Source organism: Triticum aestivum, chromosome 7A, assembly GCF_018294505.1.
Source record: "Triticum aestivum cultivar Chinese Spring chromosome 7A, IWGSC CS RefSeq v2.1, whole genome shotgun sequence".
In the NCBI taxonomy this organism is placed as follows: domain Eukaryota; kingdom Viridiplantae; phylum Streptophyta; class Magnoliopsida; order Poales; family Poaceae; genus Triticum; species Triticum aestivum.
Genome location: NC_057812.1, coordinates 513,336,029 through 513,358,384, shown reverse-complemented (window position 1 = coordinate 513,358,384; position 22,356 = coordinate 513,336,029). Strand labels below are relative to the sequence as shown.

Below are 22,356 nucleotides of genomic sequence, written 5' to 3'. Positions count from 1 at the left end.
GATGGGCATCTAACGCTGCGCCTGCGACCGGCTGAACGTTTCGTCCGGCGCGCTGGCGTAAAACGTTTGGCCTCTTTTGGTTCATAGGATAGGATTATCATAGGAATATGAATCTTGTAGGAAATGAGATGACATATATCTCAAATCCTATGAGTAGCAATAGGAAACAAGATGTCATTTGGTTGACACCAAAGGAATTTTTCCATTGAATCTAGGCTTTTTTTATTTTTCTATGAAATGTGGAGGATAGTAATCAATCCTATGTAGGAATAGGAATCCATTCCTATAAACCAAAGGGCTCTAAAGAAAAAAAATTCTATAAGAATCCCATCCTCAAGAACCAAAGAGGCCTTACCTTCGAGAAAACACGATATGTTTGTAGCCCACTCACTGGCCCCACCGGCAGTTCCCTAGGTCACGCACGCTCAGGCGCACGCTGGTCGCGACGAGGGTTTCACTTGAAAGCCCAAACCGAGCAAACCCTCAAGCTCGAAAGATCGCGCGGCGCAGCAGCATCCGCCTTCCATTCTCCTCTCCCTCCTCCCACCTCGCCGCCGCCTCCCCGTGGTCTTGTCTCTCGCCAGATCGCCATGGCATTGCACGCCCCCGTCCTCGTGCTGAGTAAGCGCCCCTCGCCCCTCGCCTCTCCCGCCCCACTCCTCCCCGCCTCCTAGGGTTTCCGCGCCTCCCCTTCCCCCGTATTTTTCCGATAGCATCTGTGTCTTCTCGCGTCTAGGTTTTCAGATAGGCAGCGCCTTGAACTCCTGGTGTCGAAGTTTACTTGATCACACGACACGAATCCACGATTTGCCTTTGCTTGTTCAGCTATATTCTTTCTTTGCTCTGATCTGATCTATGCCGTTTCTGTTTATGCGCGTTTTTTTTCTAATGTTGCGCGTTTTTGTTTCGATTTGATCAGAGGACTCGTTGAAGAGGGAATCCGGCGCCAAGGTTCAGCATGGCAACATCCAGGCCGCGAAGGTTTGTGCTCTTGAATCTTGAGCTTTGTTTCACTACGTCAGTTGGGTGGTGTTGTCGTCGTTGATGCCTCTCAGGCAGTACTCGCTAGGTCGTGGCCAATCAGCTCACTTTAGGTTGCGTGTTTTGCTGTTGAGATCACAATAGATCTGAACAAGTGGTCCTAGCCAAGATCTCAGAGTAATATGTTATATCCTTGCCCCGGGCATCACATAGGTCAGTTGTCTTATTAGCTTTATTATCTGAGGGTGTGAATGTGGGAAACCTGCAATTGATGATCTGGTTGTCTGGCAGGCCGGTTTTGGTTTGCCATTGTTTTAGCCCCACTATCAACAAGTTTTAAGTTTCTGTCTTTGCGAGGACTAGTTGATTCATTTACGTGTACTTGGGTAAATCTAATGGTTTTATGTGCAGGCTGTGTCAGACATCATTCGCACAACGTTGGGTCCTAGGTCCATGTTGAAGATGCTTCTGGATGCCAGTGGAGGTACTTAACATACTCTTAACATATTCTATACACTACGATATGCCAGCCGATGTTAAACTTTTGTCGTCCATCCGTGATACTCCCTCCGTATCAAAATATAAGACGTTTTTGTAGGCTAAACTAGCCTACAAAAACATCTTATATTTTGGTACAGAGGTAGTACTTGTTATTAAAAGTACACTATGATATCAAGCGTATCTATTGAAGAACTATGTTGGCAATAGTTCATTCTTTTTCATGTTGGATCATGGTTGCACCATTCCACTTGTTTAGCAGGCTACGTTGTTTAATGTTTCAAAAGTATGACCATGTTAATTTGCTTTGTTGATTAAATACACCAGCAGCTTTAACTTATTGTATTTTTATTTTCCTTAATTGCACAACTATCATTAAAGCACTTGGGACAGTATGATGCTCCATCTAGTTTATGAAACCATGGCAGTTGATGCAAAATGGGATGATGTTTCACAGAATATGTGCGGAGGGGTTGCTTTACACATGCCCATAGACAAATGTGTCGAGGGTAGATCCTTATGGACTGCTTGTGCTGATGGATAACCAGATCAAGCTTTTGCTCTCCACTAGGCTTTTTGTGTGGACTTTTGGCTTATTTGTGTCAAAATGTTTGCGTCTTGTACTTCTGTTTCTTATAACTTTACATCTGAAATTACTGCGAGTAATTGCTTTTTGCTTTATACTGAGAATTGTTATTTGATATAATTCATAGTCTGTTTATGTCACTCGAGTTCATTTTACATTCATGTTTGCATTACATAATTTGTTTTTACAAGGTTATTGTATCTTACTTATTTCTTATTTTGCAGGTATCGTGGTCACTAATGACGGCAATGCTATATTACGGGAGCTAGACATTGCACATCCTGCTGCTAAGGTATGTGGAATGTTTGTTTTATCTCTTTCTCTTGCTTGCGGCTTATGCGGTTAGAATTAGCTGTCAGCCTGTAATGTTTGTCATGAAGTGGATGATACCATGTTCAATCTAACTCCCCCTTTTCAATCTGTGCAGTCTATGATTGAGCTAAGCCGCACACAGGATGAAGAAGTGGGAGATGGGACAACATCTGTAATTGTTCTAGGTATGATGTTTCCTTTGATGCATTCATAAATATCAAGATCATTATGTCCATGTTCTATAATTTACATAAGCATGCCATCTGAAGTCAATCAACTTTAACTGTCAATTCTCTTTGTGGTCAAACTAAGCATATGGCTACTTTGAGCTTCTTTGTAGCTAAGTACACTAACATTGTTCCCCTGTAATTGTCAATTCTGTTTCTGGTCTGTCATTATTTCTTTGTAGCTAAGTACACTAAAATTGTTGCTCTTCAAAGTTTAAGCCAGCAAGAATGACTAAAAATCAGTTTTCAATGGACAGGAAGCTTATTTGGTTTGAGACTTTATTCTTTTGTACTAACTTTTCGTCTTTTTAGCTGGTGAGATGCTCCATGTTGCAGAAACATTTATTGAAAAGAACTACCATCCCACTGTCATTTGCCGAGGTAGTTACTTGATACCAACTTTTTTTCTCTTCATTTGGTGAGTTATGTATCTGTTTTGAACCTTTTATTGTTTCTTGGTTTCAGCATACAGCAGAGCTCTTGAGGATGCCATAGCTGTCCTTGACAAAATTGCAATGCCTGTTGATGTTAATGACCGTAAGTCTGCATCCAGCATGTTGCAAACATTGTCACTGTTCTTCTGAAAATTTTGGTCCTCCTACATAGATCATGTTCTATTTTGTAATCTTATTCAATTGAGATGTACCATGATGTAGGCGAGGCAATGCTAGGGTTGGTGAAGAGCTCCATTGGTACAAAATTCACTGGCCAGTTTGGCGACCTAATTGCTGTAAGTATCACTCTTTTATGCCAAGTTGGCTACCAACTACTCCCGCTGTTCCTAAATACAAGTCCTTTTAGTGATTTCAATATGGACTACATATGGAGCAAAATGGATAAATCTCACTCTAAAATCCGTCTATATACATCTGTATCTATTCCGCATTGAAATCTCTAAAAAGACTTATATTTAGAAATGGAGGGAGTAGATTCACTTCATGGGTTAAATTATGGATCATTTGATATCTTCTCTTGCTGTTCTTAGGACCTTGCCATAGATGCTACTACAACAGCAGGTGTAGACCTGGGTCAAGGAATGCGTGAAGTTGATATCAAGAAATATATCAAAGTAGAGAAGATTCCTGGCGGCCAGTTGGAGGACTCAAAGGTTCTTAAAGGGGTCATGTTCAATAAAGATGTTGTGGCTCCTGGAAAAATGAAAAGGAAGATAGTAAATCCACGCATCATCCTTTTGGATTGCCCTGTTGAGTACAAAAAGGGGGAAAATCAGACAAATGCCGAGTTGATGAGTGAAGAAGATTGGTAAGTGATGTCTAGATTCAAATTCTCCTGCCCATATGTATTGATCCTATTGAGTTGCTATTTGTCAGGAGTGTATAATAATTTGGTAAATATGCTATTACAGGAAGGTTCTGCTAGATATGGAGGAAGAATACATCAAGAACCTCTGTGTGCAAATTTTGAAATTCAAGCCTGACCTGGTTATCACAGAGAAAGGACTCAGTGACATGGCTATGCATTATTTAAGCAAAGCTGGTGTTAGTGCAATCCGTAGACTTAGGAAGACAGATAACAACAGGATTGCTAAAGCCTGTGGTGCAGTTATAGTTAACAGGCCAGAGGAGCTTCAAGAATCAGATGTGGGGACACGAGCTGGTCTCTTTGAGGTTAAGAAGATCGGTGATGAATTCTTTTCCTTCATTATTGAATGCAAAGATCCTAAAGCATGCACTGTTCTATTGAGGGGAGCAAGCAAGGACATCTTGAACGAGGTGGAGAGGAACCTTCAGGTATTCTTCTGCTCGTTTTGTCCTATTTAATATTTTATTTCATAGTAAGACCTGCCCTCAACCTTTCCCTTCGTTTTGCATTCACAGGATGCCATGTCTGTTGCAAGGAACATTTTGAAAAACCCGAAACTTCTACCTGGAGGTGGTGCTTCTGAATTGACTGTATCGGCAACACTAAAGCAAAAGAGTTCTTCAGTTGAAGGTGTTGAAAAGGTATGCTTCAGAAGTATTAATGCTAGCGTTTTTGAGCAATGAAGTCATTTAGGCGGAGGCCTATTAGTACACTCTCACAAGTCCACACTACCGCATTATACCGAATAAAATGTGTTTTTTTGTGTGTTTGGGGCATTGCACATATAATAGCTTTCTGCTGTTATTATCTTATGATTTGAGTATCTGATTACTTTCTGTTTGTTTTTATCAGTGGCCTTATGAAGCTGCTGCTTTAGCATTCGAAGCAATCCCAAGAACTTTGCTTCAAAATTGTGGTTTGAATGTTATTAGGACGATGACACAACTCCAGGGAAAGGTAATAACTCTTCTTGTATTTTATCTCTCTAGTGACCTTGTCAAAAAAGTTGAGGATTATAGTGAGTCAGTATTTTAGATACAGATCGTTAGGTCCTGTTTAACATGTTTTTCTTATATAGCTAGAAGTGTTGCCGGTTGAGTGTTGGACATAAGATGCGGAAATTGCTTAGCTTTAGGTTTTAGACTTTTGGATAAACCACCTTTTATAAATTGAGCCAGTTGCAAGGAGGAAAGGCTTTGGTTTGGCACTGCAATGGCTTTGATACAGTACTAAAAGCATATTTTTTGAGCTATTATGGATGATTATGTACAACAATACACATAGCTAACTGCATTCCTGAACACACTACTGCACATAACTTTCTGTGAATTTGTGCTCACAGTAAATTTAAGATTAAGCATCATTTCTCAACCCCCAAACCGGGGAGTACTTTATCTGTATAATTCTTTCTTTTTCAGTTTTAAAATATTACAAAATTTATGATACTTGTATTTTCGCTACTGCATGTTGCTTAAATTCCATTATTTTGCTCCAGCATGCGAATGGTGAAAATCCTTGGGTTGGTGTTGATGGAAGGACTGGTGATATTGTTGACATGAAAGAGCGGAAGGTAGTATTTTCACTCTGCATCACTTGTGTTGTGTGCTTGCACGTCTAAGCACCACACTTTTTTGTTGTTGCTGTAGATCTGGGATTCTTACAGCGTGAAGGCACAGACGTTCAAGACAGCAATCGAGTCTGCTTGCATGCTTCTAAGGATTGACGACATTGTCAGTGGAATCAAGAAGAAGCAGGCTCCTGGCTCTGGTGCTCCCAAGCAACCCCAGATTGAAACGGGTGAAGATGCGGACACTGAACAGATGATCCCGGAGTAGAACTACTTGTGCTGCTGGAGTGAGCCTGCACCGGCGATGTTATCTACCGAAGCTAGAAAAGTGCGCCCGCGGAGCAGAATGTTTTATTAACACGTGAATGGCGTCGCCTGGTTGCATTTCTTGAATGTTTGATGGTGGCCAGGCCTCCAGGGTCGTCTAGTATTAGTTTGGATTGTAGCTTTTTCATATGTTCTTATGATGAGGAGTGTGCGGGTTTCAGTTGTGTATCTGTATCAGCGTTTTGGAATCTGACTGTTGCATGGATGGTTGCTGTCCGTTTTTGTTTTTGGACTTTGTACTGAACGGATATCAGAACCTGAATTTAACAGCAAAACTAGCTTTCTGACGCCGTCAGTTTTGTTTTATTATTATAGAAAGACGATGCCGGTTTGTCGATGCTGATGTGGCACTACCTGAATTTCTCCATTCTTCCCCCCTCCCGCTTTATTATTCTATTCAACTCAAAGTTCTACCATGCACTAAAAAAACCTCTGCACAAAAATCTTAAAAATGTTTAACAAAAATCAAAACAATTCCATCTTTCTGGCCATAAAAATACATATCAAGCCGAATTGTGAAACAGATATAAAGATCGTGTCAAAGTTCATATCTTGCCGTATATATAGTATTTATTTGATTTGGCAATTTGTAGTTTTGACATAATGTTTGTCCGATTTTGACAACATAGAGAATGGAGAAACATAATACTATCTTTTGGTAAACACACCGAAATGCGGCCCCCAATGGATGAACCCTGACAAAAATGAACCTTTACAAATATAGATATAGAAATAGTTCATTTTGCTTATCTGGCTTGAAAACCGTTTAACCTACATTATCAAGTTCTAATTCCGGAGTATATTAAGCCCCTTGCATATCATCACAACACAAAATAAGGCAATATAGGATGTGGCAAAGAAAAGTATACTGTGGCTCACTTCCTCCTAGCTGTCTAGGAGAAGAAGTGTGAAAAAGGGGATAGATGATTTACCTAGGAGAGAAACGATAAGATGGTAATAGATTTTGCGTGAAATCCGTGCGCCGCCGAGTGGGGTATGGTGAATAAGCTGTGTTTGTGTTTGCCGCGAGATGCTTATCTTTTTGCATTTTGTATAGAAAACTCATTACTTTACTAATTGTGACGAATCCATTGTTTTTCGTGAGATGCATACCTTCGATGCAGTGGGACCGTTAACATAAAGATAGCTTGAAAGTCAAAACAAATACTACCAATCTTTATTTATAAAGGCAAACGCACATATAAGAAGCATTTCAAGTCAAAGTGCGAAATATATCGTTTCCCACAAAAAAGTGTGAAATATATTAAGCCTCCGAGGCACAACTCGAAATATTGAAGTCTTTTTTTTAAAGAATCACTAGGTTTTTCTAGGAAAAAAAGGGTTTTTTTCTAGGCCAAAGAAAAAGAAAAGGAAAGAAACCCAGCAGTATATCTGTTTGAATTTGGTGGCGCTCCATTGGGCAGATTGGCGGTTTTGACGTCATATCTGCGCCGGATATCCGATATATATGGCGATGTAGACCTGGAGGACGTCGAGACCTGGGTGGGAGCAAAGGCATTTTTTTTCCGAGAAGAAGAAGACCCGTCCAACCCTTGCTTCTCTCCCCATCCCCCACCCCCACCCCCCAAGTCGATATGCCTCCCAGACGCAAACCCCAACCGTCGGCGAAGAAACCCCTGCGCCGCTCCGGAAGGGTCAATTCCACCGCGGCCATGGCCGATTCCGCCGATCCAACCCCGTCCCCGCCGCCGCTGGAAGCCTCCCCCGCCGCCGCCAAGCCCGTCTCCGTCGATCCGGCCCCGGAGTCGGCCTCCCCCGCCGCCAAGCCCGTCTCTGCCGATCCGGCCCCGGAGGCGGCCACCCCCGCCGCCGCCGCCAAGACCGTCTCCGCCGATCCGGCCCCGCACCAGGCCCCGGAGGCGGCCACCCCCGCCGCCGCCGCCGGGTCCGATCTGGACGGCCCGCCCCGGAGATCCGCCACCGCCGGCAAGCTCAAGAAGCCCTTCACCGACAAGCTCCGCGCCGCCGCGGAGGAGCGCCTCGCGCGCATCCCTGTCGACCTCCGCCTCCGCCCGCTGGACCCCCCGCCGCCCTCCATCTCCAACCACGAGGCCGCCCTCCGCGCCCTCGGCCTCCTCGACTTCGCGCGGTTTGACCCCGGATCTGAGCCCCCGCGCCCCGACCTCGTCGCGCAGCTCATCGCCTATTACGACCGGATTAATCAGCGCAGCTTCGTCTGGGACACCCGCGTCGGCCTCAACCGCTCCGAATTGGCCATCGCCTTCTCCCTCCCCAAAAAGCCAGTCGGGCCGCCCGCCCCGCCCCGAGGGATCAAAACCGCGGCCTTGGTCTCCGCCGCCCAGGAGTTCATGCGCGTCTGCATCCATCCCTGGTTCACGGATTGCGCACTGTCGCAGGAGGTGGCCGGGGCGGAACAGACTGTGAAGGACGGGTCACCGCATAAGGTTAACTGGGGCGGCATCATCTGGGGTATCATGGAGAAGGAGATTCACGAGCTGCCCGAGAGGGGTGATGGGGTGTGCCAATACGGCGCGTATCTTCAGCGGCTCATCCGGGTGCAGAAGCCGCTGCTGTTTGAGCTGCCGCAGAAAGAGGAGGCGGGGAAGCTTGTTCAGATGGTGTCTTCTGATTTAGTTAAGGACGAGCGGGATGGAGACGCAGATGCCAGGAACAAGGGCTTGCAGGAGGTGGAGCCTAGAGATGCAGATGCGGATGCGAGCAGCAAGGGCCTGAAGGAATCTGAGTTAGAGGGTGTGAGTCTGACCAGCAATAGCTTGGATGAATCGGGGCCCGCAGATGCTGATGCTAGTGGTAATGACTTGAAGGAGTTGGAGTCTGGGGATGTGAGGCGCAACATCTTGGAGGAATCAGAGACAGCAGGTGTGGATTTGAGGAGCAATGATTTGAATGAGTCTGGGGATGTGACCAAGATATTGGAGGAATCTGAGACAGCAGCTGTGGATTTCAGGAGCAATGACTTGAATGAGTCTGGGAATGCGAGGAGCAACATCTTGGAGGAACCAGAGACAGAAGGTTCGGATTTGAGGAACAATGACTTAAAGAAGTCAGATTCTGGGGATGCAGGGAGCAAGAGCATGGATGAATTGGCGGATGTGGATGCTAATGCAATGAGCAAGTCACAGGATACATCAGTGGTGGCTGATGGGGATGCAAAGGGCATGGGCTCGGATGTTGAGATGGAGTCAGGGGATGCTGATGCTAATGCAGGGAGCAAGTCACCGGGTACATCTAAGGTGATGGATGAGGATGCTAAGGGCTTGGATGTCGAGATGGAGTCAGGCGATGTGGATGCTAATGCAGGGAGCAAGTCACTGGATACATCAAGGGTGATGGATGAGGATGCAAAGGGATTGGATGTTGAGATGGAGTCAGGGGATGCAGATGCTAATGCAGGGAGCAAGTCACTGGATTCATCGAAGGTTATGGATGAGGATGCAAAGGCCTTGGATGTCGAATTGGAGTCGCAGGCTATTGATCCTAATGCAAGCAATAATTCGCCGGATACATTTAAGGTGGTTAATGAGGATGCAAAGGTCATGAGTTTGGATGTCGAATTGGAGTTAGGGGATGCAGATGCTAATGCAAGGAACAAGTCACCAGATACATCAAAGTTGGTGTATGAGGATGTAAAGGTGGACATGGATGCTAATGCAAGCAGCAACAAACTGGAGACACCCAATGTGGCGGATGAGGACGGCAAATTGCTGTTCGGGGGTGTGGATGCTAGTGCAAGCAGCAATACACTGGAGCCACCAAATGTGGCTGATGAGGATGATGAATTGCAGTTGGGGGATGTGGAGAGATTGGAGACATCAAAGGTGGCGGATGGGGATGTAAAGGGCATGAGCTTGGAGCAATCAAAGGCAGGGGATGCCATGGTGCTGGAGGAAGCTGTAGCTCCTACACATGAAACGAATGCTGTGAATGGTGAGGTTTTGGCAGACTTTGCATGGGAGGAAGATGAAGACACAATTGTGGGTGCAGCAGAGAAGGATGCATGCCCATCGCCGGAGGTGGAACTGTTGACACAGGAGAAAGTGCTAGTAGGGCCAGAGGAGGATGAGGAGGCAGAAGAGGAAGAGAAGGATGAGGCAGGGTGGAGCTCTGCCAATGATGACGATGACAGTATGGATGTCGAAGATAATGTATCTGTCCAAAATCTGGATACTGATAATGAGGAGGCGGAGGAGTCAGAGCATGATGCATTTGAGGGGTGTAGTGGTGGAGTGGAGATGAACTGGGGTATTGGGGATGACAAGGGGGGCGAGGGGACGACGCATTGTTTACAGCAATGTGATTTTCCAGGGGTGGAGTTTGAGAATTTGAATAAAGGGAATGTTGGGATGAGGGATGGTGTGAGCTTTGATGATGGATTCAAAATGGGTTCCTTGCATGGGATGGAGTCAAACCTCCTCCAGGCTATGAACTCAGATCCTGCGACATACAATGGCACGGAGAATGCACATGACCTGTCCTCTGGAAATTTCTTGGCTATGGGGGCTGATGCACATAAGAATGGAGTGGACCTGGGGACTGGCAATTCATTTTTCTTTGGCAATAATAATGGGAAGAGGCACGTTGAGGATATTGATGATGGGTACAATGACCAGATGCAAACACAACAGCAGTTTCTGCAGGGCAATCAACATAAGCGGATGCGGAACTCCAGCAGTAGTGTACCACCTGGATCAGCATTCTTCAATGCAAATTATTCAGAACCCATACAGAACTTATTGGTCAATGCCAGCATGTTATACGAACAGAAAGAGAGAGAGATTCAAGAGGCGCTGTCACAGAAGCAATTTATGGCTAACTTGCTGCAGGAGAAGGAAGCAATTATCCACTCACTAAACTCTGCCAGGTTTGAGCAAGAGAATAAGTTGCAAGCAAAGCTTAGGTGCTTTGAGCATGATCTGAATGTGATGGGTCAGTTGGTCAGTGGGTATAAGAGGGCTTTGAAACAGAGTTATGCTTCTTTCAATGAGTACAGGAAGAAGTTCCCTTCTAACGAGTTCCATTATCGTGATGTTCCTAATGGCGGCGGTCTTGTCCTTAGCGTCAGGGAGTTGGAGAGGGAGTTGGAGAGGAAACGGTGTGAGGAAGAGCAGCAGAAAATTGCTGCAGCAAATGAGATGATTGGAAATTTCAAGCTTGAATGGCTTTCAAAGCCTGATGATTGGGAAGATCGCATCAACCTTTTGTGGCGCAAAACTGAAGGGCTGGCTCGGGAGCTTGATCTTCTCAAGGAAAAAAGAAAAGCAAAGCTTGCAGCCCTTGCTAGGGAAGAATGAGTTCTCTGATAGTTAGAGGTACATGGATTACCTACTTTCTTAAGTCCGTGTACTGTGATTAAATTGAGTGGTTAGGAGATAAACTAGTTTCTTGTATTATGTAGGAATCGAAATGGTGGTTAGTAGACTGTCCTGTTTTCTATATGGTTGGGCAATTCTTGTTTAGTTTATGTATTCAAACTTTCTGTATGGTTGGGTTATCTTTGGGCCAGTAGGATGCTAAGCTACTGTTGTGAAGCTTTTTTTCTTGTAGATAACATGGCATCACTTAATTAACAAACTACTAGAATAGTTAGCGAAACTAGTAGGATCAATAATGAAATAATCCACTTAACTCACCTTATTTTCTTTGGTGGTACTTGCCATTATTCTTGCACACAACTTGGAATCATCAGGTTTTTTCTAGCTTGGTTGAGCAGATTGTGCTCTATTGATTTGTAGAAACATAATACGGAGTAACATTTCAGGTTAACATATATAACACACACACACACACACACACACACAACTAAGAAGGCAGGATTTATCAAGTGGCCTTGTGGGGCTCCAGTTTCATGTATGATAGTTAGCCTAGGATCATTCAGATCGCAAATATCCATGTTGATTATGGTTTTTGTCTTGTTATCAGAACATGCTTTGTACTTGCTTGTTTATTATCATGTTACGGTATATATGTCTGTACTGAAAACTGGGATCTTTATGGCAGGTTCTAATGTGAAGATGGAGAGCTCTCTTGGATGTTTGATGTCAACAGCGAGACATGGGATTGGCGGCAACTGTGGCTAGCTCGTCGTGCATTGTAGACTGTAGCGAAGAAGGCATAATTCCAGCTGTAAATCGAATGTTTTGTCATCCAAGGGCGTTCTAGTGACCAGTACTAGTGCTTGCTTTATTTAGATGGCCTTTTGGTTGACTTCCTGCATGGAGTAAAATACTGGGTGGTGCCAGGTTAATCTTATATGTGTAGAACAGTTCACATAGTGTCTTACATTTGCATCCAACTTTGCGTGCTCGGTAGTTGATTTATACCTTATTTTGCATATTGGAAGCTAACGGAGTATATTAGGCATTCCCTTGGTTCTGGTTGCAAGTGATGTCAATGTTTGCTCTTCTCCTTCTGGATGTTGCAGGTATATGAATTTCTTGCTTCTCTCACATGAAATTGAGGTTCGTTCTTGTGACAGCTTGAACCTATTGATTCATGCTGTAACTGACAGTTGCCAACCCATGTTCCAACACAGATTGTCTCTGCTATAGTGGCAGCAAACCTGTTTGGTAAATCTTACAGTAGTCCCGAAATGCTCTTAGTTGTGCTCAGTTTGAACTTAGAAGCATTGTTATTTGGGTAGGCACGAGAGTAGTAGCGCACAGGTTGTGAAAAATCTCTGATGTGCCAACAGCTGCAGTGATCTAAGCTGCAATAATCTTCGGTTCGCATTATTTACATTCTTAAAAGATGAAGCATGTTTCTTGAAACTGATTACTGACCCAACACTTGAGTACAAGTTGGTTCTAGGTCCGCCTGCTTACCCCTTCCCGTCTACTAGTGGATTCGATCACTCGTTCCGTTCGTCCATTTACCTCTACTTCACGAGAGTCACACACTTGTAGTATATCGCTTGTTCCGCTATGTACCGCAATGCTTTGAAACACGAGATTTTATTCTTTGAAACACTAGATTTTCCAGATGCAGGAATCGAACTGTTGCCTATGAAATCGCAGTTCCATTACATTCTTAATTAGCAGCCCTCAGCCGTGTCTTACAGTTTTGCCCTCTTCCGCTGTTGTTTATCAGCGGATCTGACAGGCATAAGTCTATATTATTTCCTACAACAATTCTGATCTTTGACATGTTTTACATGTATTTATTTTCCAAACTGAAAAGCTAACCGACGGACGTTCGCTACAAGGGTTGGTATTTGTGAACGTTTTCCTCGCAGTTTTATTGTATCGGAGCTGACTGTTTCTTCAGAACTGCACGCTATTTTCTAGGCAGATGACAGTTCTGAAACTTCTCCCCAGAAATGTCACGCAATTCTGAAGAAACTGTCACCCTGACAAAACTAAAAATACCATCAAAATGTTTATAAATGTAACCCCTTTTAGCGAACAGTCGCCAGATAAGAGAAAAATATATATTCTCTTCGTCCGAAAATACTTGTCATCAAAATGAATAAAAAGAGATGTATCTAAAACTAAAATATATCTATATACATCCACTTTTCTTTATTTTGATGATAAGTATTTTCGGACGGAGGGAGTAAGAACAAGTGCACAGCTCAATTTGTCTTTCATAAGTTTCAGTTCACAACCTCTTTTTCACGCGCATATTTCAACGCTCACTCCCACAGGCACAGGGGGCTGTACACCTGCTCAACGGCGGAGACCTCACCATAGGTGTAGTAGGATGGTTCCCTGAACTCGTACCCTGCCACGAAGCCCTCGCCGTCGACGTACCAGCCGCCCATGTCGCTGCCCATCACCGGCGGCACCTCCTCCCAGTACTCCAACGGCAGCACGGCGGCCAACGACGGCGCCTCGGCCCCCAGGCTACCGCCCAGCTCCGACAGCATCTCCTCCAGCTCCCCGTCGTCGTAGTCCCTCATCGGCCCGTCCGCCGTGCTCTCGCCGTCCTCCGCCGCAGCGGGCGCCGGCGCCGCTGCGACGCCGAGCTCGGCTTCGAGGGACCGCATGACGCGCCTCAGCCGGTCCTCGGCGGCCTCTGGCGCCTGGTCGGCGGCCGCCGGCGTGTCCTCCAGCAGCTCCATCAGGAAGGCCCCGCAGGCGACGTCGGGCTGCCGGCTGCCGACGTAGCAGAACTCCTGCGCGTCGCCGGCGCCACCGACTCGCAAGCTCTGGCGATCCATTTATGAGCTGCTGCACGAAGTTTTTCTTTATGCGGTGTTGATCATTGCGGTGCCTAATGGCGGGAAGGACGTGGGCTTTATATACAGCGTCGGACGCGGCCACGAAGGGGTCGAGTTGAGGGAAATGGTAGTGTGCATGTCGCGTGTATTATTGCTGCACACTTGTTCCCCATGTGCAACTGACTTGAGACTCGATGCACTCCAAACGTCGCTTTTCCTAGGTTGCTTTCTAGCTTTACCAAGAGAATTTTATTTTGTGGCACCTCTCACCACTTTCCAAGGCGAGGAAGTCCGATATTTTTTTCTTTGCGGGGAGACTAACTTTTTTTTACGAGAAAATTTCTCATCTATTCATCTTCAATCATGGCAGTATAACGAATACCAGAAATAATAGAAATTACATCCAGATCCGTAAATCACCTAGTGACGACTACCAGCACCGAAGCGAGCCGAAGGCGCGTTGCCGTCATCGCCCCTCCATCACCGGAGTCGGGCACAACTTGTTGTAGTAGACAGTTAGTAAGTCATCGTGCTAAGCCCCTGTAGGACCAGCGCACCAGAACAACAACAACCGCCGCAGATGAAGAATAACGTAGATCAGAAAGATCCAATCCAAAGACACACGAACGTAGACGAATAACAACGAGATCCGAGCAAATCAATCAAAGATAGATCCGCCGGAGCACACCTCCACACGCCCACCAACGGTGCTAGACGCACCGTCGGAATGGCGGCTGGGCTGGGAGACCTTTATTCTATCTTCAGGGATCCGCCGCCGTCTCGTCTTCCTGAGCAGGACACGAACCCTAGCAAAACTGAAAGAAACGACTAAAGACGGAGCCCTCTTGTCGGCCCTTGCAGAGATCCACCGCGCCCCCATGGCCCTAGGGCCACCGGAGAGAAGGCGGACCTGCGATGGCGCCGGCGGGAGGCAAAAACCCTAGTTTTTTTGTGGAGGAGGCGGCGGCTAGCGGGGATAATAATGTTGACCCCTAAATTTTCCCTACATCCGTCCATGGACATGGATGCGAGAACGGGCCATCCAGTGCTATCCCCATACAATTCAAATAGGGTGTTAATAGACCGAACGAAATTCATGCAAACAGGCTGATTTTTATATAAATCGAAGCACATTCATTACAATTCAGACATTTTTCATTAAAAAATGTCGGACCTAAACCTACCTACTGCGTCGCCCGTGGTCCACTTCCTTTGTATTCCGCATTGGCGGCCACGTTCTCCTTTTGCCATCTCCATGAGCGGTGGCGGGGTTCAAGACCCGCAAAGTGAAGGTGCGGTCTTGGGCGAGCAAGAGTAGAACATGTGGAAGACGGACTGACCCACTTGGGCATAATGCCCTGCCACCTCCCATGCCCTACTCACCCCCGGGGCTGCCTCGCTTGCGCGCTCATAATAGATTTGGCCCTTCGTCAGCCGGTGCTGCTCCAGGAGGAACATATTGTACCACTGCTACTCCTCCGCTTGTCGGAATGCCGATATAGGAGCCGGCGCAAGCTCCTCCTCCTCCGCCATGGCGGCGTTAAAGTGCGTCGGCACCTACTCCATGGTCAGCCGACATGCACAGGCGCGGGGTCCTACACAGTGCCATCGTCGGAGCCTGTCTTCATCATAGGTCGTCATCGAAGATCTCGGGCAAGCTGGCCAGCATGCCGTGGCAATCCGCCTGGCGTAGCAGGTTTGCCAAGCGGCTGCAAGGGCGACACCTCGTGCTTCTGCTCCAATGTCAGGTTCTCCCACATAGCTCTAGAGCTTACGGTCATCGTGAATGTGGTGCAAGGGAGGAGGATGTGAAGCGGATGTGCTGTGGTGTGGAGTTGATCCGGGTGTGTCCGCCTTTTAGTAGTGGATTTTGATGAGCCAAGGGTTCAGGTGCGTTAATGCGCGGTGTCGGAATTGGTTCCTCGGCCTGCGAGCCTACTTAATGGTAGGAAACAGTCAGAGGGGCATTGAACGGGCATGGCAGATACCCATCTCGTTCCGTATGGTAAATGTCTCTCCGGCATTGAATAGGCGTGGACATCGGGGACGTGGCGCGGCCGGCATGTCGCTTCAATGCCGATGCCAACGAGAGGCCGCACTCGCTCTGGGCTAATGATAAGCCACAAGTATAGGGGATCGCAACAGCTTTCGAGGGTAGAGTATTCAACCCAAATTTATATATTCGACACAAGGGGAGCCAAAGAATATTTGAAGGTATTAGCAGCTGAGTTGTAAATTCAACCACACCTGGAGATTAATTATCTGCAGCAAAGTGATCAGTAGCACAGTAATATGACAGTTTTGATAGTAATGGTAGCAACAACAGTAACGGTAATAGTGATAGCAGTAGTTTTGTAGCAAGTGTAATAGTAACGATAGCAGTAATAACTTAGCAAGAACAATATAAGATAAATTCGTAGGCATTGGATCGATGACTTGTTGGATGATATTCATCATGAGACAATTATAACCTAGGGCGATACGACAGTAGCTCTAGTTCATCAATATAATGTAGACATGTATTCCGTAAATAGTCATACGTGCTTATGGAAAGAACTTGCATGACATCTTTTGTCCTACCCTCCCGTGGCAGCGGGGTCCATTTAAAGACTAAGGGATATTAAGGCCTCCTTTTAATAGAGAACCAAAGCAAAGCATTAACACACAATGAATACATGAACTCCTCAAACTACGGTCATCACCGGGAGTGGTCCCGACTATTGTCACTCCGGGGTTGCCGGATCATAACACGTAGTAGGTGACTATAACTTGCAAGATCGAATCTAGAGCATGGATATAATGATGATAACATAAATGGTTCAGATCTGAAATCATGGCACCCGGGCCAAAGTGACAAGCATTAAGCATGACAAAGCCATAGCAACATCAATCTTAGAACACAGTGGATACTAGGGATCAGGCCATAATAAAACTAACTCGATTACATGATGAATATCATCCAACTCCTCACCGACCAGCGAGCCTACGAAGGAATTACTCACCCGTTGGGAAGCATCATGGAATTGGCGATGGAGAAGGGCTGGTGATGACAAAGAATGAAGACCCCCCTCTCCGGAGCCTCAAACGGACTCCAGATCTGGCCTCTCGATGAAGAACAGGAGGTGATGGCGGCTCCGTCTCGTGGATCGTGATAATTCTTTCTCCCTGATTTTGTTCTCCGAATATGTGATTTTTGTTGGGAACGCAGTAATTTCAAAAAATTTCCTACGCACACGCAAGATCATGGTGATGCATAACAACGGGAGGGAGAGTATCGTCTACGTACCCTCGTAGAGCGTAAGCGGAAGCGTTATGACAACGCGGTTGATGTAGTCGCACGTCTTCACGACCGACCTATCTAGTACCGAAGATACGTCACCTCCGCGATCTGCACATGTTCGGCTCGGTGACGTCCCGTGAACTCATGATCTAGTAGAGCTTAGAGGGAGAGCTTCGTCAGCACGACGACATGATGATGGTGATGATGTTGCTACTGGAACAGGGCTTCGCCTAAGCACCGCTACGATTTTACCGAGGTGGATTATGGTGGAGGGGGGCACCGCACACGACTAAAGATCAATGATCAACTTGTGTGTCCATGGGGTCCCCCCCCCGTGTATAAAGGAGTGGAGGAGGGGGCCGGTCTCTCTAGCCGCGCCCCAAGGAGTCCTACTCCCACCGGGAGTAGGATTCCCCCTTCCCTTTGTTGGTTCTAGGAGAGAAGGAAGGGGGAGGAAGAAGGAAGGAAGGGGGGGGGGTCCCAATTAGGATTGGGCTTGGGGGGGGGGGGCGCTCCCTCCTTTGCTTCTTTTCCCTCTCTTCCACTAAGGCCCAATAAGGCCCATATACCTCTCGAGGGGTTCCGGTAACCTCCCGGTGCTCCGGTATACTCCCGATTTCACCCGGAACCATTCCGATGTCCAAACATAGGCTTTCAATATATCGATCTTTATGTCTCGACCATTTCAAGACTCCTCGTCATGTCCGTTATCAAATCCGGGACTCTGAACTACCTCCAGTACATCAAAACACATAAACTCGTAATACCGATCGTCACCGAACGTTAAGCGTGCGGACCCTATGGGTTCGAGAACTATGTAGACATGACCGAGACATGTCTCCGGTCAATAACCAATAGCAGAACCTGGATGCTCATATTGGTTCCTACATATTCTACGAAGATCTTTATCGGTCAAACCGCATAACGATATACGTTGTTCCCTTTGTCATCGATATGTTTACTTGTCCGAGATTCGATCGTCAGTATCTCAATACCTAGTTCAATCTCGTTACCGGCAAGTCTCTTTAACCTTTCCGTAATGCTACATCCCGTAACTAACACATTAGCTACATTGCTTGCAAGGTTTATAGTGATGTACATTACCGAGAGGGCCCAGAGATACCTCTTCGACAATCGAAGTGACAAATCCTAGTCTTGATCCATGCCAACTCAAAAAACACCACCAGAGACACCTGTAGAGCACCTTTATAATCACCCAATTACGTTGTGACATTTGGTAGCATACAAAGTGTTCCTCCGGTATTCGGGAGTTGCATGATCTCATAGTCATAGGAACATGTATAGTTATGAAGAAAGCAATAGCAACAAACTAAACGATCATCGTGCTAAGCTAACAGATGGGTCAAGTCAATCACATCATTCTCTAATGATGTGATCCCGTTAATCAAATGACAAATCATGTCTATGGTTAGGAAACATAACCATCATTGGTTCAATGAGCTAGTCAAGTAGAGGCAAACTAGTGACACTCTGTTTGTCTATGTATTCACACATGTACCAAGTTTCTGGTTAATACAATTCTAGCATGAATAATAAACATTTATCATGATATAAGGAAATATAAATAACAACTTTATTATTGCCTCTAGGGCATATTTCCTTCAGTCTCCCAGTTGCACTAGAGTCAATAATCTAGTTCACATCGTCATGTGATTTAACACCAATAGTTCACATCTTTATGTGATTAGTTCACATCTCCATGTGACTAACACCCAAAGGGTTTACTAGAGTCAATAATCTAGTTCACATCGCTATGTGATTAACACCCAAAGAGTGATCATGTTTTGCTTGTGAGAGAAATTTAGTCAATGGGTCTGCCACATTCAGAGCCATATGTATTTTGCAAATTTTTTATGTCTAAAATGCTTTGCATGGAGCTACTCTAGCTAATTTCTCCCACTTTCGATATGTATCTAGATTGAGACTTAGAGTCATTCAAATCGGTGTCAAAGCTTGCATCGACGTAACTCTTTACGATGAACTCTTTGTCACCTCCATAACTGGGAAACATTTCCTTATTCCGCTAAGGATATTTTTGACCACTGTCCAGTGATCCACTCCTGGATCACTATAGTACCCTATTGCCAAACTTATGGTGAGGTACACAATAGGTCTGATACACAACATAGCATACTTTATAGAACCTATGACTGAGGCACATGGAATGACTTTTCATTCCCTTTCTATTTTCTGCCGTGGTCGGGTTTTGAGTCTTTACTCAACTTCACACCTTGCAACACAAGCAAGAACTCCTTCTTTGACTTTTCCATTTTGAACTACTTCAAAATCTTGTACAGGTATGTACTCATTGAAAATATATCAAGTGTCTTAATATATCTTTATATATCTTGATGCTCAATATGTAAGTAGCTTCATCGAGGTCTTTCTTTGAAAAACTCTTTTCAAACACTCCTTTATGCTTTCCAGAAAATTCTACATTATTTCTGATCAATAATATGTCATTCACATATACTTATCAGAAATGCTGTAGTGCTCCCACTCACTTTCTTGTAAATACAGGCTTCACCACAAGTCTGTATAAAATCATATGCTTTGATCACTTTATCAAAGTATATATTCCAACTCCGAGATGCTTGCACCAGTCCATAGATGGATCGCTGGAGCTTGCACACTTTGTTAGCACCTTTAGGATTGACAAAACCTTCTTGTTGCATCATATACAACTCTTCTTTAAGAAACCCATTAAGAATGCAATTTTGACATCCATTTGCCAGATTTCATAAAATGTGGCAATTGCTAACATGATTCGGATAGACTTATCTCATCGTAGTCAACATCTTGAACTTGTCGAAAACCTTTTGCGAAAATTCGTGCTTTGTAGATAGTAACACTACTATCAGTGTCCGTATTCCTCTTGAAAATCCATTTATTCTTAATGTCTCACCGATCAACGGGCAAGTCAATTAAAGTCCATACTTTGTTCTAATACATGGATCTCATCTCAGATTTCATGGCTTCAAGCCATTTCGTGGAATCTGAGCTCATCATCGCTTCCTCATAGTTTGTAGGTTTGTCATGGTCAAGTAACATGACCTCTAGAACATGATTACCGTACCACTCGGGTGAGGAATGTATTCTGGTTGACCTACGAGGTTCGGTAGTAACTTGATCTGAAGTTTCATGATCATCATCATTAACTTCCTCACTAATTGGTGTAGGAATCACTAGAACTGATTTCTGTGATGAACTACTTTCCAATTTGGGAGAAGGTACAATTACCTCATCAAGTTTTACATTCCTCCCAATCACTTCTTTTGAGAGAAACTTCTTCTCTAGAAAGGATCCATTCTTAGCAACAAATATCTTGCCTTCGGATCTGCAATAGAAGGTGTACCCAACCGTTTCCTTTGGGTATCCTATGAAGACGCATTTATCCGATTTGGATTCGAGCTTATCAGGTTGAAACTTTTTCACATAAGCATCATAACCCCAAACTTTAAGAAATGACAGCTTAGGTTTCTTGCTAAACCACAATTCATATGGTGTCGTCTCAACGGATTTAGATGGTGCCCTATTTAACATGAATGCAGCTGTCTCCAATACATAACCCCAAAACAATAGTGATAAATCGGTAAGAGACATCATAGATTGCACCATATCTAATAAAGTACGGTTATGACGTTCGTACACACCATTACGCTGTGGTGTTCCAGGTGGCGTGAGTTGCGAAACTATTCCTCATTGTTTCAAATGAATACTAAACTTGTAACTCAAATATTCTCCTCCACGATCAGATCGCAGAAACTTTATTTTCTTGTTACGATGATTTTCCACTTCACTCTGAAATTCTTTGAACTTTTCAAATGTTTCAGACTTATGTTTCATCAAGTAGATATACCCATATCTGCTCAAATCATCTGTGAATATCAGAAAACAACGATACCCACCGCGAGCCTCAACACTCATCGGATTGCACACATCAGTATGTATTATTTCCAATAAGTCAGTTGCTTGCTCCATTGTTCCGGAGAACGGAGTTTTAGTCATCTTGCCCACAAGGCATGGTTCGCAAGCATCAAATGATTCATAATCAAGTGATTCCAAAATCCCATCAGCATGGAGTTTCTTCATGCGCTTTACACCAATATGACCTAAAGGGCAGTGCCACATATAAGTTGCACTATCATTATTAACTTTGCATCTTTTGGCTTCAATATTATGAATATGTGTATTACTACGATCGAGATTCAATAAACCATTCACCTTGGGTGTATGACCTCAGAAGGTTTTATTCATGTAAATAGAATAACAATTATCCTTGACTTAAATGAATAACCGTATTGCAATAAACATGATCCAATCATATTATGCTTTACGCAAACACCAAATAACATTTATTTTAGGTTCAACACTAATCCCGAAGGTAAAGGGAGTGTGCGATGGTGATCTTATCAACCTTGGAATCACCTCCAACTCACATCATCACCTCGCCCTTAACTAGTCTCTGTTTATTTTGCAACTCCCGTTTCGAGTTACTACTCTTAGTAACTGAACCAGTATCAAATACTGAGGTGTTGTTATAAACACTAGTAAAGTACACATCAATAACATGTATATCAAATATATACTTTCGTTCACTTTGCCATCCTTCTTATCCACCAAGTATCTAGGGCAGTTCTACTTCCAGTGACCATCTTTTGTAGTAGAAGCACTCAGTTCCAGGCTTGGGTCTAGCTTTGAGCTTCTTCATGGGAGTGGCAACTTGCTTGCCTTTCTTCTTTGAAGTTCCTCTTTCTTTCCATTTGCCCTTTTCTTGAAACTAGTGGTCTTGTTAACCATCAACACTTGATGCTATTTCTTGATTTCTACCTTCACCGATTTCAGCATCGCGAAGAGCTTGGGAATTACTTTCGTCATCCCTTGCATATTATAGTTCATCACTAAGTTCTAGTAACTTGGTGATAGTGACTAGAGAACTTTATCAATTACTATCTTATATGGAAGATTAACTCCCACTTTATTCAGGCAATTGTAGTACCCAGACAATCTGAGCACATGCTCACTTGTTGAGCTATTCTCCTCCACCTTGTAGGCAAAGTACTGTTAGAGGTT

The 22,356-nt window shown here is 44.7% G+C and overlaps 3 protein-coding genes across 3 annotated transcripts; 2 read left to right on the top strand and 1 right to left on the bottom strand.

Moving 5' to 3' along the window:
* The first annotated feature begins 369 nt into the window (after positions 1–369).
* LOC123147902 (T-complex protein 1 subunit gamma) lies at positions 370–6,108 on the top strand. The gene is made up of 14 exons (XM_044567221.1): positions 370–621; positions 920–981; positions 1,393–1,465; positions 2,290–2,357; positions 2,493–2,562; positions 2,917–2,985; positions 3,070–3,141; positions 3,261–3,334; positions 3,590–3,867; positions 3,971–4,355; positions 4,443–4,568; positions 4,780–4,884; positions 5,423–5,497; positions 5,574–6,108. Exons 1-14 carry the CDS (start codon positions 591–593, stop codon positions 5,760–5,762), a joined length of 1,677 nt encoding a protein of 558 aa, XP_044423156.1. The 5' UTR covers positions 370–590; the 3' UTR covers positions 5,763–6,108.
* Positions 6,109–7,377: 1,269 nt separating this feature from the next.
* On the top strand, positions 7,378–12,184 carry LOC123147900 (uncharacterized). The gene is made up of 2 exons (XM_044567219.1): positions 7,378–11,133; positions 11,822–12,184. Exon 1 carries the CDS (start codon positions 7,417–7,419, stop codon positions 11,113–11,115), a length of 3,699 nt encoding a protein of 1,232 aa, XP_044423154.1. The 5' UTR covers positions 7,378–7,416; the 3' UTR covers positions 11,116–11,133; positions 11,822–12,184.
* Positions 12,185–13,389: 1,205 nt separating this feature from the next.
* LOC123147901 (uncharacterized) lies at positions 13,390–14,047 on the bottom strand. Its single transcript, XM_044567220.1, has one exon. It carries the CDS (start codon positions 13,980–13,982, stop codon positions 13,455–13,457), a length of 528 nt encoding a protein of 175 aa, XP_044423155.1. The 5' UTR covers positions 13,983–14,047; the 3' UTR covers positions 13,390–13,454.
* Positions 14,048–22,356: the final 8,309 nt, after the last annotated feature.